The following is a 13,992-nucleotide window of genomic DNA, read 5'->3' on the forward strand; positions in this document are numbered from 1 at the left end:
GCATGAAGGCCTTGGTGGCCGGTGCTTCATCGTCCCGCAGCCAGGGAGACGAACTGGTGCTAGGGGACCCCGCCGCTGGCGTACCCTTCGGAGGCCCATCCTTGCCCGACTTGTCCTTGCGAGTCCGTTGAGCCATCCGAACTCGCCCAGCTCCCTCAGCACAACCACTGCCACCGGGGTGCGCCCTCCAATATGTCCCCCCCCGAGGCTAGCGACCTCACCTCTGCTCCACAGGTGGCTCCGCTGCTGGCCCGGGGCCACTGCGACGATCCTCCACCTCCTCGAATGACGATCCCTCCGCACCGCTTTCCGCTGCTATCGGCTCGAGTTCACTCCAAGGAGCTTCCCCAGTCTGTCCAGGGCGTGGACGCAGCCCAGGCCTCGTCCCCCGCAAGGACTGCTGGTCTCTCCGCCGTAGAGCAGTACACCCCTCTCTGCCCCGAGCTATTCAGGGGTGCTCCGCTGCTTCTCAGGGCACTCCTGATCGCTTGGGCCAAAAAGCGAGATCGGCGGCCTCCGGGGAGCCACGGCCCACCGCCAGCAGCCCGCCACCAAGGCCAGCACAGTCCGAGGGTACTGGCAGAGCACTGCCCGGCCCAGGGGGTCCCCCGCAGAGTCTAGTAGCCTCAGCTGCAGGGATCAGGGCAGCAACTTCTTCTACTCCGGCCGGGTCGGGCGTAGGCCCCTGGTTCCCGGCCTCGAGTGCGGCAGGCGCCCGCCAGTCACCGGGCTTCCCTCGCTCACCGTCGGCTCCTCCTTGGGCTCCGCAGCGCTCCTATTGCCTGCGGGGCCGGGCCGCTCCTCGCGGAATTTCGGGCCGGCTCCTCCGCCGGCGGGCGTCTCCTCAATTGCGCGGCCGGACGTAGCCTCTCCGGCCGCGCCGCACGCAAGTCCCCGGCTCCGCAATGCGGCCACGCCACAGGCCTCAGCGTCTTCAGCGGGGCCACCTCCTCACCACCGGAGCCGTGGAAAGCTTCGGAACTCCGACGGTGGCTCCGGCGGCGTCGCGGCAGGGCTGGGGGTGATCAGTAAGGCTCGGGGAAGGCGCTAATCAAGGCTGGGAAAATCACGGCGGCGGAGGGACAGAAAGCACGTCCTACTCTGTCGCCATCTTGGACACGCACCCCGCCCCGGTCCTTTTTATCTTTATTTTCTTATTGGAATGTTTTACTACTCTGAGAAAAAGATAAGCTAAACTATGAGACGTGTGTGGTATTTTCCATTCCTATCTGGAACCCGGAACACTCGGAGTTAAGAGTTGTTCCAGGGTTCCAGATGAATCGGTTGGCTCAAGCTTGTTAGAGGTTTATTTCTTTTCTCTACAATAAACCTACTACCTACTACATCCTGGTTCCTGTGTCATCATTTGAAGAGAACACTTCACTGGCGACGAGGGTGGGATACCATTTTTGCTAATGGAATGGCCTAGATAATCAACAGAATCCATACTAAATTTGCATTTCTCTTTGGTCTATGTCAACCCATTGTCTTGAAGAATCGATAATACCTTATGTAAAATTTCCGAATGTTGTTTCACATCCTTGCCAAAGACTAAAATATCATCTTGAAAATACAGTACATTCGTTAAATCTTTAAATAACTTATGCATGACTCTTTGAAATACCGAGGAGGCGGACACCAACCCAAACGGCATTCTTTTGTATCTGAATGCCCCCTCAGTAGTTATGAAAGAAGTCAAATGTCTGCTGTCATTATGCAGTGCTATTTGATGGTATGCATTCGATAAATCTAATGTCGTGAAAATGGTGGCATCTTTACAATAAACCTATTTATCTACTACATCCTGGTTCCTATATCCTCATTTGAAGAGAACACTTCAACGTGTCAAACATTTTGTGTGTCCCCCACCACTCCAATTCTCAGCAAGGAACGGGGGTGTAAAGCTATGCTTTGGAGATTTAAAAGAAGTGTACTGGGATGGATTACAGTAGATCTGCTGCCCTGTTTGAAGGAGGTGCGGGTATGCTTGGTGCTAAATGTGACATGTACTATGTAGGTTGGGGCCCATATTTATCAAAAAGTAACAAAGCACACCACAGCAAGTCCTTGCTGCGCTGCTCAGCGTTACAGGGATAGGGCAGGAATGGGCCTTATTTATCACAGTATGGCACATTCCAGCCTTTTCCCAGCAGTGGCATACAATATGCTGCCTAGCGCCAATGTAGGCAGCCTTTCACCATGGTGCAGTGATGACTGCGTTGTTAGCAGGATTGTTTTTGTGCAGGAAGGGGCAGCTTTCACACATTGAAGGATTAAATAACGAGCAGACTAAAGATATTTGTCTTCAAACGCCTCACCTGGGAAAGCGCATCATTTTGGCACATTCCCAGGTCTACTAGTAATGGTAAATGTCGGAATGTGTTAAAATCCATGGGTGTTGTGTGGGAACATCCATGCTACACCCAAGAAACGCCTCCCTGGGGCAGAGTAACATACCGCAGTGATTTGCACTGCATTGCGTTACTCCAGATTTATCAAGCCACTCAGGGTCAAACAAAGTGGCCTTGAATGGCTTGGTAGATCGCATAATAGGGTTGCGTTGCACGTCGATCCCGTTACGTGGTGCAAAAGCGACGCTACCCTTAAATAAATATGGCCCAAGGTGTCTGAGTGGAGACCTGTATGTATAAGTTCTATTTATATGGGTTTAGTTAGCCATATCCTTGTTGTTCTATGTGTTCAAAAGCTAACAGTTGCCAAACTAGAACAGTTTGCTTATATGTCGGTGCAAACAGAAGAATTGTGAATTTTCAGAAATGTCACAACCCATAAATTCTCTTGATAAATCAAAAGTTAAATGCTCTTGAGTGGGAATTAATCATGTTTTTCTGTTAAATAAAACATAATAAATCCATTATTGTAAAGTTTAATTTCTATATGAGTTCACATCTCTGTATTTTGTAATTTCTGCATTGATCCATCAAACCTCCCAATAGCGCTAATGTATCATAGAGATCTTCATATTTCTTCTCAAAGGACGGACTGGTCTACACCTTTGGGGCAGGAGAGCATGGACAGCTTGGACACAAATATGCAAGAAACGAGCCCCTCCCTCGTTTGGTGGTTGAATTACATGAGGTGCATGTCTCTCAGGTTGCATGTGGAAGGTAAGTGTGCATGCAAATAATGTGTGGGTTGGTTCATAACTTGATATATTTTGTTTTATCAACGCATAAAAGATGGAAAATACAGTATAGTAACATTTATTGTTATAATATCATTTATTTTATCAGCACTACAATGTTCCAGAAAATCCTTATAAAATCGGAGCTTCTACTTTATTCTCTATAGTTATCAGAGGAGTGGTCAGACATGCGCTATCAAATTGAGAACTCCCCTGACACCTTCATCTGTGCCAAGGACATCCAAAATGTTGACCCACAACCTCTACCTCAGCTTACTCTTCTCTCCTGTCAGTAATCTTAGATATCCCTTTCTGCAGCTATCAATGACCAGTGAGCAAACCTCCTCCTCATCAATATTCATACATTACAGAAACTGGGAATCTACTCACATATGTCTTCTGCATGGCTACCATCTGATCTGTCCAAACCCTTGCAAGCAATTAATCTACTTCATTTTGTCAAGACCTTTCCTCTGATGACCCCCAAACACTTACTGCAGCCAACACCGTGATTAATAGTGACTCATATTTAAAAGGCGTGGGCAAGGTGTCGGACTGCTAGGAGCTTCCTCACGAAGCTCCTCAGACCAACGACATCAGCAGCTGGTGTGGCCCAGTCCTGGGGGGATAAAACATCGCAAGATTTCCATAAGCACCTCCCTGTTTCTGGGGGCCATGGATGCACCTCGGAGCCTCCGGGCAGCCTCCTGCAGCAGAAAACCGTCCGCTGACTCCCACCCATGAGTCAGTGGCCCATGAGCAAGCTATGGTCACTGCGCTTCCCTCTCCACTAGAAACGAGGAGAGCCACAGAGCCTTGAGAAGTTGAAGCTTGCTGGGGGGCCTGATTCAACCCTGCCACCTGGATTTGGCTACCTCTACTGCATACAGCGGAAACAGCCAGGGGATGGTAATAGAGTCCGCCAGGACTCCAAGATCACCAGGGCCTAAGAGCATTTTATACCACCCTGTACGAAGCTGAGATGTGACTATGGGGTACTGCAGGGGTTCTTGCCTCTGGGCTGCCTACACGCCTACCCAACGGTGATGCCCTAGCGCTTGAGGTGGATATCAGCGTAGACTAAGTACTAGCCACAATTTTCAGACTCCAAGCTGGTAAGGCCTTGGGAGCCTGGTGACTTCACCCTGGGATTTTACAAACTCTTTGGACCTCAACGTGCCCAAATACTTGTCAGACTTGACAGCTCCAAAGAAGTCTCAGGCACACTTCCCCCAATCCTGAAAGAGGCATTTATCACGGTCATACCAAAACCCAGGAAAGATCCCGTGCAGGTATTAATCGACCCAGATGAAAGTCGCTTCTTCCCTGAAAGAGGCGCAGTGACAACACCAAACACCTCCTCCTTCTTATGGACAAGGCTGCCTGGTCACGCATGCCAGCACTACTTGTGTCCATTGATGCAGAAATGGCATTTGATCAGGTGCACTAGCCGTTTCTCTGGTTGGTGCTGAAAAGGGCAGGACTTAAACAGTGGTTCCTTACATGGGTTTGGAGCAACTACCCTACCTCAAGGGCACTGGTATGAGTTAACTGCACCATGTCTCAGCCCTGTGCGATTTCCAGGGATATCAGGCAGGGCTGCCCTCTGTCCCTTGTTCTCTTTGCACTTTACATGGAACCTTTGGCAGGCCGGATACAGGCAAATACACTTGTCAAAGGTATCCCCTTTAGTGTTCAAGAGCATAAACTGGCCCTATATGCTGATGACGTAATGATCTCACTGACCCAACCCCATGTTTGACCACCCCCACCCTCCCCGCATGGAAGATCTTATGGCATTTGGAAGCGCCTTGGGCTTCAAAGTCAATGTTCATAAAACCCAAACCCTAAACCTGGCCACCCGACTGACCAACCAGGTCATCTGGAGCTAAGCTTTGCCTTCCAATGGACCCGTGAAGGGGTGCGATATCTGTGACTTACTTTATGTTCCTCCCTTAGGGAGACGGTGTAATGTAATTATTGCTCACTCCTAGACACTGCCCTCAAGAACTGCCAGAGCTGGAAATTGGGCGGTCTGTCCTGGATGGGCAGACTAGCTGGAGTGAATATACCACTGTTACCCAAGCTCCTCTACGTAATGCAGACACTCCTCTTGGTTCCACCAACGCTTGTGCTAACAAAACTCCAGCACAGGATAGTATCATACAATTGGGATGGTAAAAAACCCTGTATGATCAGGATACAAGCATACCTCTCGGTTGCAGACTGTGGCCTTGGGGTGCGTCAGCTTACACACTACTCCCTAGTTGCCCAAATTAGTTACATGGTCGAATGGAACAGAACCCTTATAGAAAAACCTTGGTACTTCATCATCGAAGCCATAACAACAATTCATATATGGAAGGTTCCGTAACTTCACAAAAAGCATCACCAAGCAGGGATATACATCTCCCCCCATCACCAGGTCGACCATGAGGGTGTGGGATAGAGTGATGGTGAAGAGAGAACTGGCCTCCCCTATTTCCCAACTCACCCCTATTAAAGGAAACCCTGCATTCCCACCCGCACTCATGGGGACAGATTATCATGCATGGCAAACAGCCAGCTGCAATTGCATTGGCGATCTCTACGATAATTTGGGACACTTGACTTCCTGCAGCTCCGAGACAACAACTGTCTGTCTGACAGTGAATTATGGCACTATGCAATGGTTAAACACTGGGTCACCTACCCGTCAATCCAACCGCACCCTAGTAGACCACTCACTAAATTTGAATAATGGTTATTCACTAAAACGACTGACAAACACCTGCTCGCCGACATATACACCTTACCGAACTTACCCACTGAAATCAGTAAGTCTCCAACTCAAAAGAAGTGGGAGGCCGACTTAGAACTCACCTTCACATCTAGGGATTGGGACAACATAATTCCCAGCACCTCCTGTTTTAGCGCATCAGGGAAAGAATCTATGCTGAAGATTGCCGACTATTGGTATTGCAACCAAGCCAAGATGGCACTTTAGAAGGCCAGCCCTCACTGCTGGATCACTTTTCCATTTTGTTGCACAGGAATACATAAGGAAGATGGTTTTTAATTGGCTTGTTTGGCACCGTTTTATTTTGTGAGCCAGAGAGCATGCAGAGAAAACGTATGTAGATTAAGATGTATTCTATCCGTTAAGTATTTGTTTATAGGTTTTCATTAACATGTGACCATAAATGGGTCTTTCCGTTGTTCATGTAGAAAATCTGAAAGTTCACATGTGCAGTCTAGATTTTTTTAGGGGCTTTCTTGCTGCTTTTAGTAGTATTGTGCTACTAAGTTGGAAAACCTTATAACTGAAATAATACTTACTCTACCTACAGTACTCAAAAGCATTATCTGCACACCCTAATATCTAATACTGCCAAATTTTGGCAAAATCCATTTGTCCGTTTTTGTGCTACGAAAAATTCAAATGTCTGTGTAAAATGCATAGGATTTCAAGCCCATTTCGGGACACTCATTTTTTCTTTACACCCCATTGACCAAGCGCCGTGAAACTTTCAGTCCTCAGACAATGAAACCAGTGCAACAGGTCTGCAAAGTTTTGTGTACACTCATCAAATGGGTGTAAAGTTAAGGAACAAAAATCCCTATTTCTGTTGACCCTAACTAGAACTACAGAGTGGCTACCACCACTTCTGTGTGTGTGTGTATATATAGATACATATATACACACACACACACACACACACACACAGAGTGGTGGTAGACACAAAAAAACTGATTACGGCTTGGTAAAGTCGAAACACATTATGCCAAGAGATTTGCCTGAATAAATAATTATTACAAATGCACACTTGGATGGGCCTTATTGCACGGACAGAGAAGGAAGTGTTTTTCTTTTGGAATATATGGGTGGGGACACACCCTACAGGTCCTGACCTGAGAGTCTGGGAGTCCCTAACGTTGCTTGCCTATGGAATACATATATAGATATATGTGTTCACTCAGAGAAACAAAGGTTACAGGGATGTTATGGTTGGGAAATAGAATTAAACAAACCTTAGAAATTAACTAAAAATACAAAGGTTACGGGGACATTATGGTTAGGCTCAGATTTTCCTTGTAAAAAACACAATGAAATTCATCTGTTATAATTAGTTGAGCTAACTATAACTTTACGCCCCGTAATGCACTGTTTATGACCTCACATATTACATCACTCATGAAATGATCAATGACATCACTGGTGACATCTCAAATAGCATCACTGAGGATATCATCCCGTAAGTGTAAGTGTATACATATATGCTAAGCTTCTACAAAAGTTACATTTTTATAGTTTTTGTACTACCAATGAGTGATACTATTTCTAACATATAATATGTTAGTGGCTGCGTAAATGTGTGTATCCGTGTTGGGATGGGTGTGTGAGTGACTGGATGTGTGAATGGTTGTGTGAGTAGTTTCTTGGGTGAATAGGTGGGGGTGTGAGTAGCTGGATGGGGTGTGAGTGGCTGTATGGGTGGGTAAGTGGGTGTGTGAGTGGCTATATTAGTGTCCGAGTGGCTGTGTGTGTGACTTTACGGGTAAGTGATTATGTGTGTAAGTGGCTGTGTTGGTGAGTGAGTGGCTGTTTGAGTGGGTGTTTGGTTAACTGAGTGGGTGTGGGAGTGGCTGTATTGGAGAGAGACATGAGTGGCTGTATGTGTGAGTGAGTAGACATGTGAGTGCTTGTATCGATGTATGATGTATGAATGGGTGGTTGTATGGGTGTGTGAGTGACTGGGTGTATGAGTGGCTGCACTGGGAAAAGCAATACCTTGCACGAAAACAAGTCCCTTTAAAACAAACCTTTGCTACTTATACAAGCACTTACTTGTTTTACTAACTGTTATTTTAAAGCAAACAGGGAACTCATTCTAGGATTGGAATTACGGCTTAGAAGTGTGGAAGCTAATACTGAGACGAAGAATGATTTTTCACATGTCTGCCAGACACTCGTTCTTCCCTGCATGCGCACACTTTGCAACAATACAATTTAGCTTAACAAATTGTTCAGAAATGTACCGGAAGGTAAAGAAACAGCCCAAATTATTTTTACAAAGAAAAATAGACAAACGTCCACTTTATACCCCATGAGATAAAAACCTTTGCTTGCACAGCTTGTCCAATCTACGCCACCTAATTCAGCCCTGCCAAGTACCACTCATCTGGTGTTAGACTAACCCATTTCAGTGTGGTGATCCGCATCACAGCACTGAAATGCAAAATCACGCCTAACAGGCATCGCGCCTCCTCAGGTACCAGTGCTGCTAATCAGTGATGGTGCAGTATTACTTCCATGTGGCCGCCGTCTATTTTCTGGTGCTTCCCCTGTCTCCTAAACGCAATGCAGTATTTTTCGTTATGCAGCTGCCTGTGTGGTAGTCCTGTAATGAATGGCCCTTTTCAATGCCCACAACATTTTGCTATATTTCTGTAGTGTGTCCATATAGGTAGGTCTCTCAAGGATTTGTTGCAGGTGCGCGCGCACCATGCACTGGTAGCCCTACGATGTCAACCTCTTCGAGTGTGACATCTGCAAGGACTGGTTCCTGACCGGCGTTAGGGGCTTGTGAAGGGCACTGGAGCTCTGGAGTGGGTGATGTTGTGACCCGGGATAACCTCTGCCTCCCTGCGGGGAGCGATGTGCAAAAACGGACGCTCTGTAAGAAGCCGGGAACTAAGATTCCACCATGATGACACCACAGCGCTGAAATGCCCAATTTAGCCTGATGCTGGACTGCCCACCCCCTTCAGAGTCTGAAGAGGGTAGGCGGTCAGGCAGCAGCACAAGTGTGAATGTTGTGTTTAGGTCGGATAATATTTCCGACCAGCCCAGTCTTGCGCGCAAGTGTTAGCTATGGCTGGCGGCTGCGCATTAGGAGAGTGAGGGTTGATCAACACCGCAACCCTCGGTCTCCTAATGGGCGTCAGGGTAGCGAGTATCCCTGCTAAGCCAAACCTGGCAGTGCTGGAGCAGCGTCAGTATTGGCTGAGAGGGGTTGCCAGTGACGCAGCTGTTCCTGTTGAAGAGCGCCAACGCTTGATCCCGGCCCAGGAGCAGAGGTGGTGCGGACCCGGTCAGGTACGTTTTTATTTTTATTTTCAACTGCCCCGGCCCCCACCCTGCACGGCCCCTCTACGAGTATTGCGAACCGCGACTGTGTTTAATTATTATTTAAAAAGTTAAAAGATTTCAGAGCGTTGTGTCCATACCAACTCTTTTTCCAGTAAAATATTTTTGTATTGATTTTTAAAAGGCCAAAATAAATGGTTGGAATACTATTTAGATAATGTCCAATCCACTGGAATGAATTCAGGGCATGCTGTGCCAACTGTGATCCTGTGACTCGTCTGGCAGATTCATCACACTGTTGTTTTTTTTTTCATTTAGTCAGAGCTTTTATAGAGTTCAAACCTACATGCCAGGGCACCAGTGTGAGGAATAATTAGTACAGTCGCAAAGGCACACTTCACGATTTGTTCCATCTTCAGGCACTAATAGTATTATTATTGTTAACTAACTCTGAATCGACCTTGGAAGGATGCAACGTTTAGTAGGCACTGCAAGATGTGAAGCTGTAGTCTTCAGTTTTCACACAGATCTCTACAGTGGGTGCCAGTAGTTCACTGAAGCATTTTACAGACAGTAGGCGAAGACATAGGCGAAAACTAATGATCAGCCGGCCTAAGAACTATGCTGAATTCAAATAAGTGCAGGACATAGATTGATGGTGAAAGTTACTCTTGGGTGAAATGGTTGCCAAATGGAAACTGTTGAGAAGTGATTCTACATATGATCTTTTTTAAAAGATGATAGATTTGTTGTCGACCACACTTAGCCTTCGTGGCTGTGAGTATAGTGTTAGGGTCATTTATCCAAGTACAGCACCTCCTTTATCCCCCACATCACTCCAAACTGTTACTCTCCGCTCTTCCCGGCAGTGAACTGTCCAATTGTGAAAATGTGCCTGTTACATACAGTACGTCACTACCAGAGCATACTGAAGGCCAATCACTTTTTTGATGTGTGATCCTTAGAGTGCTCAAATTAAAAGGGTTTTGGTGATCGAAATACAATATATACTGGCAAATGCATCAACGTAGCCTTTTGCTATTCCTAAATAGCGATTTTTAAGGAATCGCTATTTAGGAATAGCAAAAGCCTATGCATGTAGGAATCGCTAATAAAATAGCGATTCCTAAACATTCCTTAATTGCTACTCGCTAATTGCTACTCACAATTAAGGAATGCTGTAGGCCCATAGGAATAAGTGGAGATTGCATGAGCAATTTGCGAGTACCAGTAGGTACTCGCAAATTGCTCATGCAATTTCAAGAGTGCAAGGCTGTCAAAATGACACCCTTCTGCACCCCTAAAATTGATTTCTGCACATATGTTGCACACACACATGCCCTAAGGGCATGTGTGGGCGCAACATGACACTTTTAAAAATGCACAAAAGTGCTTTTTTCAAAGTTTTAGCAAATTTCCATGAAGTTCAACTTCATGGTAATTTGCTACTCCTATTAGTGAATTCGCTATTTTTTTGACTTTCATGCATTGCATTTAAGGAATCTCAATTTGAGATTCCTTAAATGCAATTGCACTTTAAGGAATCTCAATTTAGAGATTCCTTAAATTGTGACTTTTGCATTTGGGATGATGCATCCCAAATGCAAAACTACCGGGAGCAAAGGGGCAGATTTTGAGAATCGGACCCTTTGCTCCCGGTATTTACTTTGATGCATATGCCTGATAGTTGTTTAATACAAAATCTAGACTTTATTCCCCACCATGATGAAGTGACGCCGTTTTTGCTTCACCCTTTCAACCTCAGCACGTGCAGGGATACACACACAGACACTTATGAGCTTTATAACTTGGTACAGATATTAACTGACTCAGAAACACTATTTTTTACAAACGTTGACTGCGTGCACAAAGCTTCATAGAGGCTGATCATGTGCACAGCGGGCTACCAGAGTTGGAAGGGCACACAGTGCCAGACAAGGGCCGTTAATATTTAGTAATGCACAGAGGTTCAGTAAGAGGGGCCGCTCATCTGCTTCTTGACTAACCGCCAATCGCACTGTACCAGGAACTGCTGAATCCCATTCCCCTCTGCCTCCAGTCTCTCCACGTTTGTACTCCCGCTCATTCCTACTCTCTACCGCTACAACCTCACTCATGCTCTCCAAGCTTTCACTCACTCTCAACTGCTCCTTGACTTGCCTATAACTCCTCTTCTTTCTGTCACATTTTCCCCATCTTCTCACCATTTCTCTGCTTCTTCTCGGCTGTTCATTCCCCTATCGATCTGACTGGTCATTAGACCTGCCTGTCTCTCTCTCCACCAAGTCTTCCATACATCCTACGCACTTGCTTTCTCCCTCCTTCCTAACCCTTTTACAATGTCCCACTCTCCTAGGTCTCTTTCTATTACATACTTCAACCTTTTTTACACTACTCCCTCCTTCTTGCTCACCCCTCTCCTAATTACACTTGTGTTTTCTCCCATCTTCATTTCCCCTTTCTATTCCCCTCCTTCTAACACCTCCTCCTTCCTGTGCCCGCACCTTCTCTCGGCAGAATGCCCCCTCACACTCTATCCTTTCCTCCCATCTCTCCATTACCGCTCATTATCTCAAAAAATTCTTGGGGTGGAACCCCCCCTCATCCCAAATGTTCTCAGTTGGGATTGTTTGTTTGCTCACTCGCGATATAACACTTATCCCCCAACTTTTTCGCCCTCCCACTTTCAAAACTCACTGTTACACAACATATTTACACTTAGCTGCAGAAGACATATTTACAGTCCGAAAAATACAACTCTGTCACAAGCTGCATATTTCCACTTCGCACATTTACACACCACACCATGCCAAATAATTCCACACCTCACACAATTCCAAAATTCATCAACACACAATTCATCACACAACATAATTACACTCCACATAATACCACTCAGAGCTACATAATTTACCTCCACATAATTATTCTCTACTCCATATTGCATAAATACACTCTACATAAATCCAATCTACGCCACGTAGCAACATTCCACATAACTTCACTTCACACCATGCCTCATAATACCACTCAACACAATTTTCAATCAACAGCGTACACTTCCAGGTCACACAAATTCAACTCTACACATTTCCATTCCATACCACATAATTCAACAGCAAACTACATAATTCAAACCAACAACACAATTACACAACATACATCCAATTTACACCACAAAATTCCACATCATGCTACAATATTTAACAGCACACCACATAAGTAAACTCCACTACATACCACTCCACAACACAAAATACCATTCCAGATAATCTCCCACTCCATGACACACAATCCCACTCTACATAATTCCAACACACTCAAAACCACACAATTACTATCCACATAATAACACTGCACACCATGCCACTTTATTTCACTACACAGATCCAATCCACACAACACAAATCCACAACTAACAATTCTAACATAAACCATATATGCAAAAGCATTTATTTGAAAAACATATATTGCAAATGCTTGATTACCTTCCAATGGATACCAGCAGATCCTGCTCCTGGAAGGAGCTGCAATCCTTCTCCTGCTCCTGTCAGCTCTGTGCTGCCTTGTCTCTTCTCGGAGGCTGTGCCCTGTGGGGAATGCTGTCTCTGGGGCCCCTAACCCCATCCTTTTTCCGGCCTGGCTCTGACTCTGACTGAAGAGAAACAATGTAAGTTGATACTTTGTTTCTCTTCAGTCCTGGGTCACCCGGAGCAGCTCAGAGCAGGCTGCTTTAGAGAGTGAGAGGCTTGCTTTAAGAGCAAAGCAAGCCTCTCTCTCACAGCTCTTACCGAAGAGCTGAGGGGGCCCCCTTCATTTACTGAAGACTGGGGCCCCCCCCACACCGCGGGGGTGTTTGTTATGTCCCTGTGTTTCTCCACTGCTTGGGTGCACTCAACCTCTCTCAAACAGCACAGGTGAGTGCTGTGATGGCTGTGCCTCATAAAAGCGCCTCAACGTCTATTCCGGCAGACAGCAGCGGCCCCATCCGTGCCACTGTGACAGGATCCGTCCCCTTCTGCTTGTTACAGACCACCTTGCATGGCTGACCCCGGGGTGTCTGTAGACCCCAGGTCGCACTGAAGCTGGAGTTTGTAAAACATAGCTGACAAGTTCAGGGCAGGTTTCTGACTGTATGTTCCTAACTCCGTATCCCTGCCTGTTGTATATCCAGCGTTCCATGGTCCGTGAACAATGATTTACACATTATAAATACTTTTAATCAAGATCTCCACTAGCAATCTTACTAGCAGTAATATTTATTCAAACTATTCAATTGTTTGAAATCACTAAGCCTACATTATATTGTATATTACGCTTTATATAATGTATATAGATAGTTCTGTATGGGGGATCTGAAAGCGCACATTTTAGCGGCCAGAAACGCCTCTCTCGCTGTTGGTGCTGTGTGCATCTAAATTCGAACAGAAGGCGACAGAAACACGTGCACCAGTCCAGAATGCCCAGTCCCCCCTCCACTCCACCCACAACCCTGCACTAGATTTTCAGAGCCTGGACAAAGCATGTTTCCCCCGGCTTACCCCCACCGCTAGCACAGATACTGTGTCTCTGTTACCCGCAAGGGTCATGTTCGTGCTACATAACACTTTATAAATACATTTAAAAAATAACATAGGCTCCCTAAATGCTGTGATATTTCTGGAGAGTTGATGACATGCTGTTGGCCTGTAAATGAGGAGCGAACCGCACTTCTTACACTGCACCACTACTGCTCTGATGTGGTCTGTGTAACTATTCAGCAGCCACCCTGGGTACA

General features: G+C 46.1%; 1 protein-coding gene across 1 annotated transcript in view; it reads left to right on the forward strand.

Moving 5' to 3' along the window:
* Nucleotides 1-13,992, forward strand: part of LOC147727569 (E3 ISG15--protein ligase HERC5-like) — a 479,269-nt gene that overhangs the window by 94,640 nt on the left and 370,637 nt on the right. Inside the window, exon 6 of the mRNA XM_086963137.1 lies at nt 2,998-3,128. Coding sequence (XP_086819263.1) covers nt 2,998-3,128 — 131 coding nt within the window. The remainder of the gene's footprint in view (nt 1-2,997; nt 3,129-13,992) is intronic.

The sequence above is a fragment of the Lissotriton vulgaris genome, chromosome 3_1 (genome assembly GCF_964263255.1).
Source record: "Lissotriton vulgaris chromosome 3_1, aLisVul1.2, whole genome shotgun sequence".
Classification (NCBI taxonomy): domain Eukaryota; kingdom Metazoa; phylum Chordata; class Amphibia; order Caudata; family Salamandridae; genus Lissotriton; species Lissotriton vulgaris.